Raw genomic sequence first — 21,536 nt, 5'->3', positions numbered from 1 at the left:
GTAGCATTTCCAACACCCACTCTTGGTTTCATTTTTTCAGTGAATGTCCATAGCCTGGTCTTAAAGGCAAAGATCACAGAGTGGGATTCTCTGAACATTTTCCTTACAAAATCTGGGCTCCATGCAGCCTAGAGAAGGGAATTTGCCTCATGCCAAAACCCATCCCCCCAATACAGCATGGGTACTCCAACGGGATTCCAACATACCTTCCACCTTAAAAACCTCTGTTCATCCAGGGACGAGTTCACCTCGAGCAGAGCACTGAGCAGGGGCAAGGCAAACACTGACAGCCAATGAGGACACAGGCTGCCAGCTCTGCATCTGCCTGTCAGCTGCTGGGTGGGGATAAAATGCTCATTCCTGCCCCAGCCTCCCTCTAGTCCCAGCTCCCGGACGGCACAAAGCTCTCATGGTGCTCTGGGTGGTTCTCCTCTGCACCTTGGTGTCATCACTGCTCGGTGGGCTCTATGTCCTGGGCGTCTTTCGGAGACAGAGACCCAATGAGCCACCCCTGGACAAAGGTACCATTCCCTGGCTGGGCCATCTGCTGGAATTCAGAAAGGACAGCTCAGAGTTTCTCAAAAGGATGCAGAGCAAACACGGGGATGTTTTCACGGTGCTGATCGGTGGTTATTACTTCACCTTTGTGATGGATCCCTTCTCCTTTGGCACCATTGTGAAGGAATCACGATCTAAACTGGACTTTAGGACTAGTGCCACTCAGCTGGTCGTGCGGGTTTTTGGCTACAAACCCATCGAAGCCACTCATAGCATAGTTCATACATCAAGCATAAAGCACCTGATGGGAGATGGCCTCACTGTCCTCACACAAGCCACCATGGAGAGCTTTCGGAAGCTGCTGCTTTTCAACCTGAGCTCAGGAGAGAAGAGAGTGTGGCAGGAGGAAAACCTCTTCCACTACTGCTACAACATTGTCTTCAGAGCTGGGTATCTGGCTCTGTATGGCACTGAGCCACCCCGAGGGGCAGGGAGCCAGGAGAAAGCTGAAGAGCAGGATCGCCTCCACTCCAACCAGCTCTTCCAGGAGTTCCGTAAGTACGACCGCCTCTTCCCTCGCCTGGCCTATGCTCTGCTGCCTCCCAAGGACAAAAGAGAGGCTGAGAGGCTGAAGAGACACTTCTGGAACGTGCTGTCTGTGAAGAATGTCTGGCAGAAGGACAATATCAGTGGCTGGATAAGTGATCAAGAGAAACTTCTGGCAGAAAACGGTGTCCCCGAGTACATGCGGGAGCGTTTCATGTTCATGCTCCTCTGGGCATCCCAAGGCAACACGGGCCCGACTGCCTTCTGGCTCCTCTTGTATCTGCTGAAGCATCCAGAGGCTCTGAAGGCTGTGAGAGGTGAGGTGGATAAAGTTTTGAAGGAGAGTGGGCAGGAAGTGAAGGCAGGGAGCCCCCCAGTTACTGTCACCAGGGACATGCTGAACCAGACCCCTCTGCTGGACAGTGCTCTGGAGGAGACCCTGAGGCTGGTGGCAGCCCCAATACTGGTCAGAGCTGTGCTCGAGGACACCTCCCTGAGGACAAGCACTGGGACAGAGCTCACCCTCCGCAGGGGGGACAGGGTGGCTCTGTTCCCATACATCTCCGTGCAGATGAACCCAGAAATCCACAAGGAGCCTCACAAATTTAAGTATGACCGTTTTGTACACCCAGACGGCACCAGGAAAGATTTCTACAGAAACGGGAAAAAGCTAAAATTTGTCAGCATGCCTTGGGGGGCAGGAGTTTCCACCTGTCCCGGCCGCTTCTTTGCTACTGCTGAAATGAAATTGTTTGTGTTCTTGATGCTGAGTCACTTTGACCTGGAGCTGGTTGATGGGGAGGAGGAGATCCCAGCCATAGACATCAGCCGCTGGGGCTTCGGGACCATGCAGCCTGTCCGCGACGTTCGCTTCAGACACCGGCCACGCTGCTGACCTGGGCACTCCTGGTGGTGTTTGTTCTGCTGTCACCTATGGGACAAATTGTCTGATCTCATGGTTATCAGATCTGTGCAGTGCCAACACTGATATGGTCTTGTTTGCTTAATGTTTGTCATGGCTTTTGTTGCTACCTCCTCCTCCTCCTTCTTGTGTTGGTGGAGGAGGAGGTAGCAACTGCTTGTTGTGTTGTTTATGGGACAGAAGAGGGTGATCTGCTGCTTGTTGTGTTGGTTTTGGGATAGAAGAGGGTAATCTGCACAGAGAGACAAAATGTGCCCTGCCAGGCTACTCCCAGCCCCATCCTGGGGACTATCAGCCCACTGAAAGCCAGGAGGAGCACAGGGTCAGAGTGGCAGGTGGGAACTCAAATTCAGGGCTTCCAAGGAATAAGGGTTTTGTCCAGGTTCCTCCCAGGGCTGCCCCAGCAGAGCATCAGCCCCATGGTGCCAGCATGACTCCCATGGAGATGTGTCATCAGCTCTCTGGATCAGCACCTGGGATAAGGGAGATTGTGTCAAGGCAGGGGAGGTATCTATGCTGTGTAGGAAAAGAGCATTTACATAATAGAGTGTTTGGGGGAGGAACCAAAGAGGGATAAAAGAGGGATTTGGGTGATTTAGGGAAGAAAAATTGAGATGTAAGGGGATGAAAAGGGCTGGTTGGGGGCAAATAGGTGACTGACTGGTCCCTAGACTTGTCTGGTCACACCCTGCACCGGCTAATTTATTTTCCACATGAGGTATCATTGGCAGGATGGCATCAGCTTGTGGTGAACTCCTGAAAGGTCAGAGAGCAGCAGATATCCTCTCCAGAGATGTAAAAATGTCCTTGGGGAAATTTTGTCTTGTTTATGCTCCCTTGTATCTGATGAGGCCTCCAAACAGAGCAACCTCAATCCCTTATGGGCTACAGCCACTGTGATCTTACAGCCCTCAAACATATTTTTTATCTGCTGAATCAGTGCAGAATAAAACTTTGCTCTACAAGCTCTGCTGTGCTTTATCACCCTTCAACAATTAGGACTCTCACCACTTCCTTACAGAGGTTAAACCCAAGCCTCTCCTGCATGGAGAGCAGTGGATTGATTTTAATGCTGACACTAACCTTGAACGGTGGAGATTATTTGTGGTCGAGGAATGAAACTCAAACATTTTCACATGTGTCCAAACATCAGATCCAGATTCTGCTTTGTCCTGCAAAGGTCATGATGTTACATGATGTTGTAACTGCATGTTAAGGGCAAACTATCCCAGCCTGCCAGACTGGTCAGTAGCCCTGACCTCATGGATGTGGTGGAAATTCAGGCAGAAACTATCAAGCAGTTGTGGCAGGACCAAGGAAAAAAACTACCTGCAAGGCTTGACTGCAACTGCTGATATTTCCATTAGCAATTCCAGCACCTTTTCACTCCTTCCATGCTCCAGCTGCAGCTCTTACCTATTTTTTTGTCATCCATCTGAAGCCCTTTTCACATTCTGGTCAATGTAAGCTCCAAACCATGCCCAGGAATTCCCTGGGGTAGCTTGGCAGCTCAGAGCCATCATCACATCCTGCCGAGGTGATGTCCTCCTTCCAAAGCTCTAGAAAAGGATTTTTCATGTGGATGTCCTGCATGGAAGGGGTTCCTAGCTAATACAGGGTATGCAGGTTATCACAAAGAGCCCAGGTCAGAGTTGAGGGATGTGTGCTGCACAAATGTGGATTGGGATTGAGGAAGGAATGTAAAAGTAACAACAATGATTCAGCAGAAAAATGTGGCTTTATTTGCTTGTCAGAATGGTTTATTTAACCAAACAGTGTTGAGTCTATAAAAGAGCTCAGACATGCTCAAATGCATGCAATTGTGAGAAGCAAGAAAGAAAATAATTCATATATGGAAGAGCATGAAAACTCCAAGTGAGTTAATCTATAATTATGTTTTTTATGTTTAGATAGGTTTTTCCCTGGCACTGACCTTTCCATCCCAAAGTGCACCAGCAAGAGCAAAGAACCAGCCTGTGCCAACAAAAACCTGACTGGATTTGTGAGAGAAGTTAAATTGGACAGGATCCAGAGTCCTGAAAGGTTTTTTGGGGGGGCAGCCCTCATTGCAGTGTCTGTCTTGTCTAACTCGGCTCTCCTCCCAGAGAACTGAGAATGGAGTCTGGCCCTAAGCCCTTGGGTTTCTCTCCTCTAGCACTTCAGCATTCCAAATTTTACAATCTATTGAGTTGGTGCCTGCTCTCCACAGCACGGGGAAAGCTCCTTTGCTCTCAATCACAATTCCTGGTTTGCATGCTCAGCAAGGGAAGGAGTCATGATGCTCCATCTTTCAGGTTTGGAACAATATGGGTTAAACTTGTTGGGAAAGAGCATCCCTGGATAAACAGCCTCACTTTTAGTATTGAACTTTAAGGCATTAGGAGCTATTTTCCTGTTCTCCTTCCTCTAAACACAGCCAGACACAGCTCTGAGAAAGCCTCTTTCTGCTGCTCATATGGGAAATTGAGGGATACATCAATCACTGCAGAGAAACTCAAAGGAACACTGAAGTTATGAGTACAAAGCAATGACACAGCCAACACCATCCTTTGCAGAGGAAAGCAGGGTGTGAAGGTCAAAGAGGAACGTGACATTTCAGGATTTTTAAAAAGAATTAAAACACTCAGCCTTTGCCAGGGACACTGCTGCCACATCTCCCAGTGGATGTGTCCCTGCTCCCCAGGGAAGAGCAGCTCAGCTTCAAACTGGCAAAGTCTCTTAGTGGTACAAAATCTGCACATTACAAGGTCACTGTTGGGTTTGCTGCCTTCACTGTCCAGTGTCCCATTGCCCCCCACAAGTCACAGAAACAGCTTGTGGCAGGAAGGACACACGGACAGAACACAGTGTGGTTGGTAGGAGGGTTTGGTACCAAACACCCGGTGCAGGAGGGCACAGGGAGGTGATTCCCATCTGTCACCACATCCACGTCACTGTGCAATCATGAGGCCATACTTGGAGCAGAGCAGGCCCCTCTTCTTTTCCCGTTCCATGAGGAAATTCCTCAGTTTGGTGGTGGGGAAGGTGACCAGTGCCTGCTGCCTGTTGTCCAGACCTGTCTCCTGCAGCCAGGGGCTCTGGAGGCACTCGGAGGCTGAGGGCCTTCCCCTAGGACAGACAGAGGTGAGGAGTCAGTCTTGGGGGGTCTGTGGTGCACGGGGAGGCTGTCATGGACATATTTTATGAAAAATCATTTTGAGAGGATTTTTCTCCTAAGAAGTTGAGAGGCCTCAGAAACGAAATGTAACCAATGATTATCTGCTGCTGTGGAATGCAACAGGTGCATCTTTGATTGGTCTCGTGTGGTTGTTTTTAATTAATGGCCAATCACATTCAGCTGGCTCAGACTCTCTGGAGAAACAAATCCTAGCAAAGGATTTTTCAGAAAATATATCCATGACAGGAGAATCCTCGCAAATAGAGAGAAGGGGCAACACCCAGGACGTGCTGGGAGCACAGGCAGCCTCTTACCAAGGGTTTGCACACAGAGTGCTCTGCAGGAAGGACACTGCTCCCCCGGACAGGCCCGCGTAGCACCGCGCCAGCTTCAGCTTCCCCTTCCTGGCTGTTCTCAGGAACTCACAGGGCACATCCGAGCTGATGGGGTAGTTGGCACTCAACCTGCCCCAGGAGGAGGGAATTGAAAACATGAAGCCGCGTCCATCTCCCAGCAGCTGACAAAATTGAGGATTGTTGTTGACTTTATTTGTGGTGTTGGAGCTGGTGTGGGGGCTGTCTCAGGGGGCGATTCGGGTCTTTAGTGGAAGGGTCAGGAAGTAGTTTAGTTAAAAATGCCAGCTTTGAGAGTTGGAGATGAGGGTTTGAATCTTTTCTTCCTGAGATAGGGTGGTGGGGTAACTCTAAGAAGGGGTTTAGTCTTCAATCTTTGGCTTACAAGACCAATGTTTTTATAAACTATTAGAGTTAATTAGAGTTTGAGTAGTTTATTTTCTAGGGTGGCCGCATGAGGAGGATGTGGAGCTGTTGGAGCGAGTCCAGAGGAGGCCACTGAGGTTAGCAGAAAGATGGGGCACCTCTTCTTTGGAAAAAAACTGAGAGAATTGGGATTGTTCATCCTGGAGAAGGCTTCAGGGAGACCTCAGAGCCCATTCCAGTGCCTAAAGAGGCTCCAAGAGAGCCTCCAAGATGGACCTTGGATAAGGGCTTGTAGTGGCAGAACAAGGATGAACAGTTTTAAATTAGAAGAAAAGAACTTTAGATTAGATATTGAGAAGAAATTCTTCCCTGTGAGGCCCTGGCACAGGTTGCCCATCCATCCCCTCCATCCCCCAGCTTTCCATGGCATTGCCAAAGGAGGGGCACAGCTGAGATTAACTCTATGAAACTGTGATTTTAAAGCCACTCACAGGGTAGGGAACAATCAACTGACTCACATGATGAAGGCTGTGATTTAAAAACTGAAACTGTAATTTTAAAGCCAATAACAGCACAGCAATCAATGGACTCACATGATGAAGGCTGTGATTCCAATGGACCAAATATCAGTCTGGGGAAGGGCTCCTTGCTCTGTCAGCAGTTCTGGAGCTGGAAAAGTAAACTTGTGTGAGGCAAGCTCCTCTCCAACACACTGAGAGCAGCACAAAGGCAGTGGATACTCTCATGCTTTGCTGCCTTCCCAAGAGGGAAGAAGAGGCATTTCCCAGGACAGGGAGCTGGTTGAGGAGCTTCCACATGGATGCTGATTGCAGTGAAACCATGAGAACCTCTGGGCAGATGGCAGCAATGCTTTATCCCTGGATAAATGGACACACGGGTGCCAGCCAGGGTGGCATTGCTGTGAGCTGATAGTGGGACATCTGTCACCATTTACTGCTCCCACAGACTCGCACTGTCACTGGAGAGCAGCTGCTAGAAGGCTTTTCTTGCTGAGTCCACCTGCTGCCCTGACCAATGTTTGTGTCTTTCTGTTTATCACAGATTCCAGATAAGCCCCAGGTTGCTGTCACTGAGCTCTACTCACCCATGGTCTCCACATAGTCCGAGCATTTATCCATGGTAATAAATTTGTCTGGTGTGTAGAACTGTGCATTGCCAAAATCCAGGAGTTTCAGCAGGTTGGGCTCGGTGATGATCATGTTCTCAGACCTGAGGTCCAGGTGCAGGATGTTGTGTGCATGGAGGTACTCAGTGGCACTGAGGATCTGCCACAGGTAGTCTCGGACCTCCACCTCTGAGTATGATGTCCTGGTGAGAGAAAGGGGATAGAAAACACAGGTGTCCTGTCTGCATGCCCAGAAATGCCTTTCTACACCCACTGTCACCCTCCCCTAGGTGTCTGATCCCATCAGACCCTTGAGAGTCAAGAAGAAACAACTCTAGCAAATCAGCTCTGTGTGGAGAGGCTGGTCCATCCTGTGAGTCAGGTTTACAGATGCAAAAACAGGATGTTGTAGAGTTGAAAGAGAGAAAGCAGATTTTTCCTCCTCTCCATTGGGAGGGAATTCCAACTAGAGCATCCTTCTGTTTCTTTACAGAAGGGACATTTCCTTTGTCATGAGGATATGTTTGCTGTGGGGCCATGGATATCTTAATTGATCTCTGAATTGATGCTCACAATTCCCTCTTTTTTAATCACAGGATTTCAGCAGATCCATTTTGTGCCACAATGAATCTTCCTGACCCTCAATAACCTCCATGTCATGGTGTTGGGGTTAACAGGTGTTGGTGTAAGGAAACCTTTCATGTATCACATTATGGGAGACAGTGATGCCTCAGGTTTAACTTTTGTATTTTTCACATTCTGTGCTGCTTTAGTGTGTGGGTCTGAGCTTCACATCAGGGCATGGTGAGCTCTATGCACAGAGCAGGGAGACAAAACAATTCCTGCTCCAGCTGGGCACCAAGGACAAATGATCCAAATCTCAGCCCAGGAGCACAAACACCGTGGGCTGGAGAGAGAAAAACAAGCAGGGTGGGACTGCCTGGGCTACAGCTGGAATGGGACAATGAACTGCAAGGTGCAAATGGAGCAGAGCTGATCCCAGGGAGAGACCCCGGGAGCGCTCGTGCATTTTGGGGCCATTTTGGTTCATCTTGGGTGCAGCCCTGGCTGGGCTCTGGTGCTGCCCAAGGTGCATCCATGGAGGAGATCCTTTGAATAAATCCCTGCTTTATTCTTTAGCTCTGCCCAGTCTCTGTTCTAGGGCAGCCTGCACAAGGCATCAATAGTTTCATATCAACCACTGTAAGCTGCTTTCAGCATCTCCGCTGAGTGGCCCTGAATTGTACCTCTCTAGGAAATTCAAGTAATTTTTTAATCTGACAAGAAGATGCAGAACAAACACTTTACAAATCCTGTGCACAGTGACAGCACAGAGGAGGAGATGGAGAGGGATGATCCAGTTTGTCAGGAGGAACCAACAGGTATCTTCCTCCCAACAGCAGCCCTGACTGGAAAGCTCTTCCCTCATGTTCTTACCGTAGTGCCAAGGAGTGGAGCAGCTCTGGCCCCACACACATCTCCTGGATCAGCACCAGATGCCTGGGGCTGACATAGGCACCCTTCAGCTGGGCTATGTTGGTGTGGTGGAGCTTCCTGAGCACCTGGTACTCCAGCAGCACAGCCTGCTTGTCCTCTTGCCAGTAAGGGATGATTTTAGCAGCCAGAGTCTTGCCGCTCACCTTCTCCCGGCACTGCCGGACGATGCTGAACCGGCCCCTGGTGCAAAGAACACAAAGGCACGTTTAGCTTCTCTCCTGTTCTTTAAAACCACCAGGATCCCGTGCTGTGCTTTTCATCTGTGCCTGGCGGGGAGTTATTGCATCTACTGTCACAGTTTGCACATCCTCCTGTGTCTTTATTCTGTACAGTCACTTTAAATTACAGGAGTGAGAGCTTAACTCCTCTGGAGAGAAAGGAGAGAGCAAGAGAACTACCCCTGTTGCCAACAGAAATCAGTGTCTTTCTGTGTCTGCAAAGATTGGTGCAGCAAGGACAAGAAATATTGTTAGCCCTGGGCTCATTTAATGATAAATCAATTGGCTGCCCCCTGCCCAGCACATCTGTTGTGACAGGAAAAGGGGAGATGGCATTAAACTAAAGGAGGGTTGATTTAGACTAGATATCAGGAAGAAGTATTTTTTTACATTAAGGGTGTAAAACAGCCTGGCCTTGAGCACTTCCAGGGACAAGGCAGCCACAGCCTGTGCCAGGGCCTCCCCACCCTCACAGGTGTCACAGACATGTTTTATGAAAAATCCTTTCCTTAGGATGTTTTATCCTGAGAATCTGAGAGGCCTCAGGAACAAAATGTAAACAATGGTTATCTGCTGCTGTGGAATGCAACAGGTGCATCTGTGATTGGGCTCATGTGGTTGTTTTTAATTAATGGCCAATCACAGTCCAGCTGTCTGGACTGTCTCAGTCAGTCACAAGCCTTTGTTATCATTCCTTTTCTATTCTTAGCTAGCCTTGTGATGAAATCCTTTCTGCTATTCTTTTAGTATAGTTTTAATATAATATAAATCATAAAACAATAAATCAAACCTTCTGAAACATGGAGTCAGATCCTCATCTCTTCCCTCACCCTAAGACCCCTGCGAACACCACCACACACAGGGAAAAATTTTTTTCCTAATACCTAATCTAAACCAACTCTCATTCACTTTGAAGCCATCCCCTTGTCCTGTCCCTAAATCTCCTTATGGAAATCTCCTTTCTTGTACGGTCCCTTCAGGTACTGGAAAGTGCAGTTAGGTCACCCTGAAGTTTGTCCTCTCCAGGCTGAACAACCCCGATTTTCTCAGCCTTTCTTTGTAGGAGAGCTGCTCCATCACATGTGGGATTTCCCTCTGGGGCATTAAGAACTCAGTTGGGTTCTCTACCTTTTGATCTCAGTTTGGAAGGCGTAGGTCTGGTAGGTTGGGAAGGGCTCAGGAGGTGAGATCACTTCACTCTCTTCCTCAGGGGCAGCTGATGGGGACTCCTGTGTGGCAGCACGAGGCTCTGCAGGGGGAAAGGGAAAACAGCTTCACATGGGAAAGCAGCTCTGTGTGGAAACTGGAGCCTGTCTGAGTCTCCCCTGCGATCTCTGAACAACAACAAGCAGAACTTTCTCCAGGGGACTCTGTGTTCCAGCTGCTAATGGAATATGTATTGGAATATAGCACCCACTGCTATTGGAATGTAGCAGATTCTGCTCTGTCCACCCCCAAATTCCCTGATGTGGCCACTGCAGACGGAATGAGATGGATTCTTTGTTGTGTGCTATGGTATCAAACCTTTTAGCCACTGATTCTTATTTTCTCACACAGCAAATCCTCAGGATATGGTAAAAACTGACAAGAAATTAGAAACTCTAATTAGAAATTAGAAGCAATTAGAAAAATTGTGGTTGGACATTTCAGCTGGAACTTGTTGCTCTGGTTCTGGTGTTTGGTTGTGTCCAAGCACTCCCTGAAATGCTAAAGCATCCCTTTAAAGCATCTGGTTGGAAGAGCTGAGATATGATAAGAAATCCTGAGAAAAAGGAAAGCAGAGGACTTGGGGTGAGCTAAAAATATCTCTGTGAACTGATTCTTACAGAGCAATCCTCTCCATTGGGAGGAAATTCCAGCTAGAGCATCCTTCTGTCTCTTTACAGAAGGGACATTTCCTTTGCCATGAGGATCTGTTTGCTGTGGGGCCATGGATCTCTTAATTTTAAAAACATGTGTGCAGTACAAAGTAGTAAAAAGGGTGACAAAAATAGTAAATCAAGATTTCTATACTTCAGAGACAAAATACAGCTGGAAAATTCACCACAGAAGGACAATAATTCCTAATGGAAGACTCCAGAATAGACAAGTTAACTACTGAATTCAGGATTTAGTCTGTAATATAAGCAAGTCCAGAGTTTTCACCAGTGCAAGATCTGTATCAGTAGATAAATGCCTCCAATAAAACATTTTTTGTACAAGACCAATTTCCTCATAATCTCAAATCAAAACTGTCTCTTCAACAGGTAATCTACAGTTCCCAGGTTGTTATTTTATTATTAAATTTAATATAGATTATTTTATTAAATAATATATATTTATTTTTAATATTAAATTTTATATAGTTACACATTATTTATATTTACATGATGTTGCTATCTTGAGGTTTTTAATATGTTTATACCTATTCCCCTGTGTCCAGAACTAGAAAATAATTAGAAAATAATTTAATTTTAGACGCAAAAGCCCTGAACAATCCTGAGCCAAGTGGAATTGGCCTTGTTTCACTTCTCTTGCCTCTGGGTCAACAAGTAAAAAGATGCAGCGGGTTTGGTGCAGGAAAATCCCAAAGTTTTCTTGGTGTTTGGTCTTACCCATCTGATCCTTGGCAGTGATTGCCACTTTGGCAGAGGGGTCACTGTAGGGGCCCATCCCTGCCTTGCTGCTGCAGGCTGTCCTGAAGCTGTAGATGAAGCCCTGGGGGAGATTTCTGGCATAGTAGCAGCAGTCAGTGATGTCAGAAGCAAGAGTTGTCCACTCCCCATCTGAACCAAGAACAGAGAGAAAAGAAATCAGGATTCATTTTAAGGTGGTCACTATGGCTTGGAGGTTTTTTAGAGATTTGGGCTTTTGTTGTGTTTTTTTTTCCCCACCAGCTTTATGTGCTGGGAATGTAGAGAAACCAATTTGGCCAACTTTGGGGCTCTACCTTTTCTAAAATTAGTTGGTTCATATCTAATAATTCCAAATTGTGCCAATATTGTTCCAGAGGAAAGGTGACATTTTCCTGTATTTTTTCTCTTTATCTAATTCATGCCACCAAACTCTACTGGAAATATACATCAAGAACTCCAAACAAAACATAATTAATTTTATTTTTTTTTTCTTGTTGGCTCTGTCTTAAATCTAGTTGAGACCATGCGGTGCAGGATTCCTGGACAGAACCATCCACTAACACCATCCCAGCAAACCCAGTGTTTGAAGCATGGGGGTTTTTACTCAGTTTTTATGAAACTCAGATGATTTCTCATGGAACTGGAATTCTAAGTGCATTCTGGACTCATTATTCGTGGGACTAAGTTAGGAAGGAGAAAATTCCCAGCAAACATTTAATCAGCATTCCTCCCACATGATGCTGTGCCCTCTGTGCTCAAGGCTGAACCCAACTCCCTGCAACTGCCTGAGATTAAACCCATCCTTCCATTCAAATAAAATCTGGCAAAGAGCCTCAAACCATTGGAAAAGCAGCAATTCCCCACCCAAACCCAAGGTATCAGTGATTTTACAGGGTAATGGTTGAACTGGGGGCTCTTTGTGCAAGAAGGAGCAGATAGAGATTAGAAATTGAGAAAAATATGTGCAGAAGCAGCATAGAAAAGCCTGTTTTCAAATAATAGATAAAAAAGGAATTTATTCCTGATTATCTTAATCCTCCTGTGTTCAGGAGAGCAAGATTTTGCAAGTTCCTGCCAAATAAACAGAACACAGTGGAAAATATAGATGCTGTTCCCCATTTTCCTTCCTAATTGGAAGAACTTGTGTTTGTATCCTCCCCAAAATCTCTCCTACAGTTGTGTCAAAAGGAATAATGACAAAGAAAGTGGTGTTGGAGGGAAGGTGACTCACACCAGCTCCAGAGGGAAAGGGCAGAAAGTTGCTGCCCATGCTAATCCAGAAGGGAGGGTTTGTGTGTTTGTTTGTTTGTTTGTTTGTTTGTTTGGAGAATTAGTGAAGGAACAGGGAGCAGCAGAATCCAGGCTGAGTTTGTGTGGCTGCAGCAGGAATTGCTATCACACTCATAATAACAACAGCAAATCCACCCCAAGAGAGACAGAACAGCCTTGGGGATTTGATACAAAGCTTTTGCTACTAAACAGGAAAACATCCACTTTTGACAAGGGCAGATAGTGACAGGATGAGTGGGAAGGGTTGTGAGAGACTTAGATTAAATGTCAGGAAGGATTTATTATTCTGAGGGTGGTGAGGCCCTGGCACAGGTTCCCAGAGAAGCTGTGGCTGCCTCTGGATCCCTGGCAGTGTCCAAGGCCAGGCTGGACAGGGCTTGGATCACCCTGGGATGGTGGAAGGTGTCCCTGCCCATGGATGGAGGGCTGGCATTAGATGGTTTTTAAGGTGCCTTTCAACCCAAACCATTCCATGATTAAATGATCCACTGACTTTCACCAGCCTCTGGACCAAGCCTCAAAAGAGAATATCAAAGGGGTGATGCAGTTTTGTCAAACTTTGGTTATTTTGTCCTGGCTCTTTGCCCTAAGCCTCCTCCACAGTCAATAGGAATAGAAAGCACAGCTGCTCAGCAGAGGATAAATTGCCTGTTTGATAAATCATCTTTCTCCAAGACTGTACAGAAAACCTGAGCCTGGGATGATGTTGTTTCATTAGTGTCTCATTTGGTCAGATTACTCAGAGTTTATATCAGATTATATCAGACCAGGCATTTTCTCCTGTAGCTGCTCACTTTTTGGTTGTAGCTTTCACACAACCTTGCTTGATTCACACTTTAGCAAAGCCTAGGTATGGATATGCAAATTCCAGGCTGATTTAACCAGCACAACCCCAAACTTTTAGATTGTTAAATGATACCTGTATGAATCCCATTCTAACTCTAAACTGAGGAGTTAAATCAAGCTGTTTCTGAATAACAATAAAATTTTCAGCTGGTGAAGAGATCATACAAACCAAGATGTCCCTTGCAAAGCATAAGGACAGCACTTTACCTTCAGTCTTGCACTGGACACTGTAGTGGACAGGGGTGTTGGTTTCCACAGGTTTCCAAACCACCTGCACTCCATCCTTGTAGACCTCCACGATGTCAGGGGGTGGAGGGCTGGGGGGAACCTCTGTGGAGAGGAGGCACAAAGCCCATGAGTGTTAACAGCAGCACTCTATGATACAAAACTCTACACCCAGCATGTCTCAGCTGCACATATTATTTATTTATATATAAAACATGTAAATGTTTTTTATGTATACGTATATATACACACAGCTAGTGGAACAGCAATTTTGCCATCCCTGATTTAAACTCAGTATTAAGATTTTATCTTGGAGTTGCTCTTAATCCAGGAGAGAAAATAGAGTGAAGAAGAGGGAATGAACCCTGCACAGGCTGTGGACCACAGCAAGGGAGAGATCTTCTTCTCTCTCTCTCTTTCTCCACCCATGTGAAGAAATCTCATCTCCAAGGTATTGATAGGTTACATTTTTGTGGACAAAATTACTTAAATACCTATTTCTGTAGCTACTCCTTCTCTCACCTGCTTTTCTTATGACACAAGAGGTGGATGCTGAGCCCAGAGAGTTTGTGGCCACACAGGTGTAAATACCAAAATCCTCAGCATTAACAGAGAGAATTGTTAACAGCTGGAAGTGTTTGAGTGTGGAGGAGATGAGGATCCGGCTGCTGCTCTGGACAGGTCTCCCATCTGGAAAGCAGAGATGGGGGAGATAAATACCCTGCAAATTATACAGGGGTAATTGTAGGCCCTGTCCTGAGGGTCAGGGGCTCTCTGGAGGGATGGCAGTGTCACCTCTGAACCAGCTGATGTGCAGGGAGGAGTGAGGTGCAGTCCGGCACGAGAGCGTCACGCACTGTCCGGCAGCCGCAGCCTGGTCCGTGAGCTCCTCAGTGAACGACGGGGCTGCAGAGAGGAGGGAAAGGGGGACTCAGGATGGCCTGGAGGGCTTGGTGGAAAACAAATTTCTGCAGAACATCAGAAAGCTTTTTTAATGCGGTCAAGAACCTTTCTGGTTCATGGTGTCCCATTCCTTTGACCACCATTTGGAAAATGCCCTGAGCACAGAGCACACAGGTGAAGGAACCCTGTTCACCCATGGGTGCGACAGATGAGATAGATCTTGGAAAATCCATGGGGAATATCTGCATCGCCCAGCCCTGGTACAAAAATAAATCCCTGCAGGACATCAGAAAGCATTTTTAATGGGGTCAGGGACCTTTCTGGTTCATGGTGTCCCATTCCTTTGACCACCATTTGGAAAATGCCCTGAGCACAGAGCACACAGGTGAAGGAACCCTGTTCACCCATGGGTGTGACGGATCAGATGGATCTTGGAAAATCCACTGCATTGCCCAGCCCTGGTACAAAAATAAATCCCTGCAGGACATGAGAGAGCATTTTTAATGGGCTCAAGAACCTTTCTGGTTCATGGTGTCCCATTCCTTTGACCACCATTTGAAGAATCCCGTGGGCACAGAGCGCACAGGTGAAGGAACCCTGTTCACCCATGGGTGTAATGTGACAGGCCAGATGGATCTTGGAAAATCCATGGGGAATATCTGCATTGCCCAGTCCTGGTACAGCTAAAGCAGCAGAACAGCTCAGAGCAGAGAGAGACCCTGTCACATCAAGGGTTTTCCTCTGGTCACACCTAAATGTGGGGGCAAAACTGAATTATGGAATTTTGAGGATGAGGGGATCAAACAGGACAAGAGGAAATGGCCTCCAGTTGCCTCAAGGGAGCTTTAGTTTGGGTATTAGGGAAAATATCTTCATGGAAGGTGTTGTCAAGGACTGGAGGAGGATGCCCAAGGAATCACCAACCCTGGAGGGATTTAAAGGATGTGTGACACTTGGTGACATGGTTTAGTGGTGGCCTTGGCAGTGCTGGGGTAATGGTTGGACTCAGTGAACTTAGAGGTCTTTGCCAACTAAATGATTCTCTGATTGAGACAACACAAGAAGAGAGAAGGAGACATGAAAGATGGATATTGAAGAAGAAAAACCCCTGTAGAGCATTAAATCTGCTCCTATCTCCATGGGAAAGGGGGAATTCAGGTTTTCTTCTGTGTTTCTCCACAGTGGCCGCCAGCCTCCCACAGTTGCCACAGCCTCCCCAGCTGCCCTTCCCAGTATCTGTCTGGGCTCTGCTGAATGCTGGGACAGTAACATGACCTCAGAAAATGCTCCTGATGGAGCCAAGGGGAAACTTGTCAGGGATAAAGCAATTCTTTCCTGAATCACCCTCTGGGGGTAAAACAAACCAATGACTCCTGCCACAGCAATACCTTTCTCCTTTGGGATGAGGCTTGGCAGCTTGAATGAAGGGAGTGCTGATTTCCTCTTCAGAGATCCTTCAGCCCCTATTAACAGCTCCTTTTCTGCTGCCTCACTTCCCAGCTCACCAAACTCTGCTGTGAGAAAGGATGAGAAGTCATTCAAGGCCATCCTTCTCCCCATGGCATCTATTTGCAGTGACAGTCCTGCCTTCACACATAAATAGTCACAGGTTCCCTTATTAACCAGCATTTGATTAACAGGGAAGTCTGTGACAGCTGCTGCAAACAGAACAGTGTCCTGGAAGAACAGGGAATATCCAGGGATGGCAGAGAAGAAAGGACAGATCCCCATGTCCAGTAACCAGGGTGACTTCAGCTTCTCTCAGTTAGTTTAACCTGAGGGATTTGCCATGGTCAGATGACAACTGCAGCAAAGAAAGCATCACCCAGCCCTGCTCTGCTTCTGTGCCACCTCAAACAGGGAATTTGAGCCCCTTCCATCAGTGGATTAACCCAGCTGACTGCATTGAAGACAGCCAGTAACAGAGACCTGATGGTGGAGACTGCTGAATTCAGAACCTGCCACAGCCAGATTTGTAATTCTGGTCTAACCACAGCTTCAAACATGCTGGGGAGAAAAGGGCAGCTGTAGCAGAGCCCAGTTATGGCAGCAAATCTGTAAAGGAACTGAGGGAAATAATTACCTTCCTCTGGCTCAGGAGATGTCTTTCCTTTTAGGATTCTTGAAATGTGGGCGACAGAAGCTTTTACTTTCTTCTTCAGACTCTGCTCCACTGACTGCTCCACTGAATGAGACCTTGCATAAGGTTTAAAGAGTCCAGGCTTGCTGTGGAAGGAGCTTTTCTGCTTCCCACTGGAGTCCTTTTGGGAGCTATACATTTCTTTATGGCTCTCTGCCCCTTTCCCCATGCCTAAGTTAGCTGCCTTTGAATCCTCAGATATTTCCAAACGGTTCTTCCTGTTCTTGTCTTCCTGCTCCCTGATGCACAGTCTTTTATCCTTATGGAGATGTCCTGCAGGAGGGGACCTTGCCCTTTCACCAAGGAACATGAACCTTCTAGGAACTGGTTTGGGTGAAGGCTTCTTATAGCTCAGAAACTCAAATGGGAAATAGACAATGTCGTACAAATCTGAGAAATTCAAATAGGCAGGCTCCACTTCTGAGATGTCGAATTTCTGGGGGCCGCTGCCAACACTGGGTGTTTCATCTGACAGGTCTTTGATTTTCACCAAAGAGACTTCTGGGTGTTTGCCAGTGTCCTTGATCACTGGGATGTGTCTTCTTGCAGTGTCCAAGCTCTCTGTGGAGGAAAGGCTCTCTGGGCTGGAAGGGGAGGTCTCAAATGCCAAGTCCTCCAGGTGCTCACATTCATGAGGAACTGTCTGTGCTCCCTGCTCTTCCAGGGCTCCTGGCTCCTCACTCACAGCAAGGCAGGGTTCTGCAAGGTCATCCTGCTCAGCGACCTCTCCTCTTCCACCCTGTTGGACAGAAGGGAAGGAGGTGTCCATGTGTGCTTGGCTGCCTTTGTAGGACATCCCTCTGGGAGGAGAAATGTGCCTCCTGCTTCCCTTCTCTCCAGAAACTGACTCTGCCCAAACATCCATCTCCTCAGAGAGAGAAACCATCTCATCCACCAAGCCCTCCAGCACAGCAGACTCCTCATCACTGTAAAAAGAAGATCTGTGGTGTGACAGCTCCTGGCCATGGTAATCCCTGCGGAGCAGCGGTGGGGCAGTTTCTCCAGCGTGACTTCCACTTTCTAAGGCAATGCCTCCATCCTCACCATAACCCTCTGGATATTCCTCATATACCAGTTCATAGGCTGCAGCTGGAGCAATTTCTGGTTGTGAAGAAGTTAATGCACCTGAACTGCCACTCTCCAGACCATCTGAAATCCCAGCCCTGTGCTGCTCAAGCACCCCATGTCCAGCCTTGGGGAAAGGAGCAGACAGAGCTTGTCCAGCTGCTCGCCTTCCACTTGCTGTCACAACAGATCTCACCTCCCTGTGAACTGACACCTCTGGGTGTTCTTGATTTTCACCCTCCCAGACCTGAGGGGCCACAGTGCTTTGGGAGGAGGCAGCTCTGGCTGGGTGTCTGCTCTCCAGAGCAGCAGGCTCTGAGCCGTGGCCTTCAGGAACCTTCTGGGGTTCAGCTCCTTCATGGGCCAAACTGGAAAAAACCCCTGTGGCAGCTGAGGTTTTACTCCTCAGAGCAGCAAGTTCCTCCTTGCTGAGAGCCTGCTGTGCTCCATCAGAGACCAGAGCTGATCCTGGTGGTGGGATTTTGGGAGCAGCGAGCTGCTCTCCCTTCAGGACAGCTGCTGCTGTGTCTGAGTGAACAGGAGCCTTCTTGTATGCTTGGCTTTCACCACTGTGGGCTGATGGTGGAGTGATTCCTGTAACAGCTGCTTCTGCATTGTCCAGGACAGCAGATAACACATCTTTATGGCTCTTCAGCTTCTGAGGAACACCTTCACCAGCTGTGAAGGTACCTGGCTGTTTGCTCAGTGTGACGGTAGCTGCTGGAACACTTTTCCCAGGAATTTCCTCACTTTTGTCTTTACATACTGGAAGTGATTCAGTTTCTGTTTGTTCTGTTGGAGCAGCATAGCTTTCATACTCCATGGGTTCAGATTCAGCAGTGCCATGAGCCAAAGTCTTTTCATCTGAGTGTTTCTGCCTTTTGTCTTTCCAAGGTGGGGCTGGGGCTGTCCTTTTGACAAGCAAGCTTCCACCTGTTAGATCTGGGTGGGTGTCAGTGGGAGCAGATTCCTGAGGCAGACACACACCTCCCTTACTCAGAGGAGATGACTTTGGGGTGGTTTCTGAATGTGTGAGGGTTGAAATGGACTCTTTGCCCTCCTGAAAAGCAGAGTCAGAGGCATGGCCAGAGGCAGATTTACCCTCTGTGCTCTCATGTTTTGGAGCTGATGGTGCTGTTACATCTGAGCACTGGGCAGTTGGAATGGGGCTTTTCCCTTCCAAATGTTCAGCGTCCTCCTCAATCTCAGTGGCTTTTGACTTCTTCAATAAACGCTTCTTATTCTCACTCCTGTGAGGTGACACTGGAAGTCCCTCTACGTGCTGTATGAGAGCAGGTGGGCACCCATTCCCCTCACAGTGTGTGGAGGGAGAGGGTTTCTCTCCTGAGCAATCCTTGCTGGCTCTCCTGAGGTCCCCTTGCTCTGCCGGGCCTGCAGAACATTCCTTGCCAGCCCTTGCAGAAACATCGCAGTGATCGCTGCCTTCAGCGCAGCTTTCCTGGGACAACACATCACAGTCCTCCTCCAAAATCTCTTGTTCCCTCAGGGATCTGGAGGATCTCAGCCTGTAGTCATCCAGGGAGCGGCTGCGGCTGCCACCAGCAATGGCAGGGTGTGGGGGCTTCCTGGCCGTGTCAAACGACGCAGATTTGGTCAAGGATCCCAGCAGAGCTTCTCTGCGATCATCTCCTCCTTCTTCTTCTTCTTCTTCCAGTTCAAACTGCTCAAGGAGGGGTTCTCGGAGGCCACTGAGGGGCACCTTTGAATAGCCAGCCTTCCGGAAAGTCCTCCTGGCTCTGTCCAGGTGCCTTCTGAACTCCCTGCCTGGTGACGAAGGCGGCCTCGCAGGCAGCTCCGTTGCTTGGCTGTAGAAGGTGCTTTTAATGACACTCTGCCTGGGAACAAAGGCAGATGGCTTCTCTGCCCCATCCTCTGCCTCTTCACCTCTGTCCTTTTCAGATGAAGGTGTGTCTGGTTTTTCTTTCTGATGCACAAGTGATGTGCTTTCTGTGGAAGCCCTCAGGGATGAAGGCTCAGCAGCGATACTTTTTTGGGATGGCTCTCCCCGAAGGCTGGGAAGGAGCCTCTCCTCTTTCTCCTGTAAGATACTTGCCACGAGCTCTTTGCTTTCTGTGGGTGATTTATCCCCCACCTCAGCTTTCACTGAGGCATATTTCCTCCTCATGGGTTTTACTGGAGGGATGGAGCTTTTGGAGTGCTCCCGTTCACTCGCACGTTTCAGAGGCTCTGGATGGCTCGGGGCATCAAATACGGGCAAGTGCAGTTCAGGGGTGGAGCCAAAGTGCTTCTTTTGGGGGAAATTTGAGTTCTCGTTGTCTGAGGAGGAGCCACTGGTGCTGGATGAAGTGCTTTCCTCAATGAGGTGTCTGGAGATGGCCAGGGAGCTGTTGTCGTGGGTCCTTTCCAGGATTTCTGGGATGGACCTCATCACCAGGATGGATTTGTAGCACATCAGGGAGCGCTGAGAAGGAAACACAACACAGCAGAAGGAGATGGGAACATGGTCAGAGTATGGAAAGCAAACACAGCAAAATGAACTCCTGCACCCATGAGTCTAACTAGACACTGCCACCCCCTGCACATGTTACCAATCCAGGCCTCATTTTCTCTCCAAATCTTCCTCTTCATTGACATGACATTAAATTGACTTCAGGTGACATTAAATTGACTTCAGGGAACACACTTGCTTTGGTGACTGGGAGAAAACAGGACTCTGTTTGAGATTTCCAAAGTCAATCTGGCCACTCAAAACAGATGGAAAGGAGTTTTTGATGGAAAACATCAGATGAGAGACTCGCAGGTGTAAATAGCTTTAAATCCTTTGCAATACAACCTCCAGTGTCTTAGGCAGCAGAACAGTAGTAGATGGGATTCCTCTGCTCTAAATTCTGTCATGTAGGGCATCTCAATTGAAGTTGGGCCTCTCCTTCCAGCCAGCAGAGAGAAACTGGCATGTTCAGAAGGCAATCAATTCAATTATTTGAGAGAACTTGAGGAAAAGAGGCATTTTCTTGGCACCTCTCTGTAATTCAGCTCTGATTGCAAAGGCAGCTGAGGGCACCTAACTTAGACACAACCTTGTGTCTTACAGGCTCCTGCATGGGATTCCAGGCAGTAAAACCCTAGATAATTAATTCCTGACACATCCATCTCTCCTGGGCTTTTTCCCAACTCCCAGCCACGCTCAGATCTCTGCTGAGCTAGCTGCTCTAGCCTAAAAGATTTTTGAAGGTTCAGATATTAAATTATCAGTTATAATATTAAATTATTCAGCAATTAAAAATAGATATAACTAATCAGAATCAACACAGATTAGGGGCAACTCACCTGCCACTTGCTCCGAGCCACAATGAATTTGAGCTGTTTGGTGTTAATGAAATGGGCTGCTTCAAGAGGGACGTTGTGCTGCCAGGTGGAATGAGAGGAAAACCACTGGTTAAAAAATACTGATTTCATTTCTTGAGGTGTCTTTGTGGGGTTTTTTAAAGAATTCTCTCTTTACACAATTGTTTAATTTAGGAAAGTTACAGTAGATCAAATGCTGCAGTTCTTTCATAGTTAAATTGCAGACAAAATGAGCTTTTCAGTGATTAAATCAGAACCTGTTCAATATCTGTCATTAAATTATTTTTGCTGTTAGCAATTTTTGACTCTTTTCCTTAGTGATTTAAGGCTTTGGAATATAAACTTTGGTCTGCAAGGCCAGCTTCCTTTCTGTACTGATGTGACAGAACAAGAGGGAATGGCCTCAGGTTGCACCGGGGAGGTTCAGATTGGATCTTAGGGA

At 47.5% G+C, this 21,536-nt stretch overlaps 2 protein-coding genes across 2 annotated transcripts in view; one reads left to right on the top strand and one right to left on the bottom strand.

Moving 5' to 3' along the window:
* The first annotated feature begins 394 nt into the window (after positions 1-394).
* LOC131090063 (7-alpha-hydroxycholest-4-en-3-one 12-alpha-hydroxylase) lies at positions 395-2,216 on the top strand. The gene has a single exon (XM_058035165.1). It carries the CDS (start codon positions 410-412, stop codon positions 1,937-1,939), a length of 1,530 nt encoding a protein of 509 aa, XP_057891148.1. The 5' UTR covers positions 395-409; the 3' UTR covers positions 1,940-2,216.
* Positions 2,217-4,896: 2,680 nt separating this feature from the next.
* Positions 4,897-21,536, bottom strand: part of LOC131091060 (obscurin-like) — a 28,354-nt gene continuing 11,714 nt past the window's right edge. Inside the window, exons 15-27 of the mRNA XM_058036885.1 lie at positions 21,077-21,154; positions 19,178-20,210; positions 16,646-17,803; positions 14,455-14,565; positions 14,182-14,349; positions 13,642-13,764; positions 11,294-11,448; positions 9,812-9,909; positions 8,406-8,645; positions 6,948-7,171; positions 6,436-6,511; positions 5,438-5,587; positions 4,897-5,074 (exon numbers count right to left, since the gene is read on the bottom strand). Of these exons, the coding sequence (XP_057892868.1) occupies positions 4,897-5,074; positions 5,438-5,587; positions 6,436-6,511; positions 6,948-7,171; positions 8,406-8,645; positions 9,812-9,909; positions 11,294-11,448; positions 13,642-13,764; positions 14,182-14,349; positions 14,455-14,565; positions 16,646-17,803; positions 19,178-20,210; positions 21,077-21,154 (3,792 nt within the window). The remainder of the gene's footprint in view (positions 5,075-5,437; positions 5,588-6,435; positions 6,512-6,947; positions 7,172-8,405; positions 8,646-9,811; positions 9,910-11,293; positions 11,449-13,641; positions 13,765-14,181; positions 14,350-14,454; positions 14,566-16,645; positions 17,804-19,177; positions 20,211-21,076; positions 21,155-21,536) is intronic.

Source organism: Melospiza georgiana, chromosome 1, assembly GCF_028018845.1.
Source record: "Melospiza georgiana isolate bMelGeo1 chromosome 1, bMelGeo1.pri, whole genome shotgun sequence".
Classification (NCBI taxonomy): Eukaryota; Metazoa; Chordata; class Aves; order Passeriformes; family Passerellidae; genus Melospiza; species Melospiza georgiana.
This window is presented reverse-complemented; position numbering and strand designations above follow the sequence as displayed.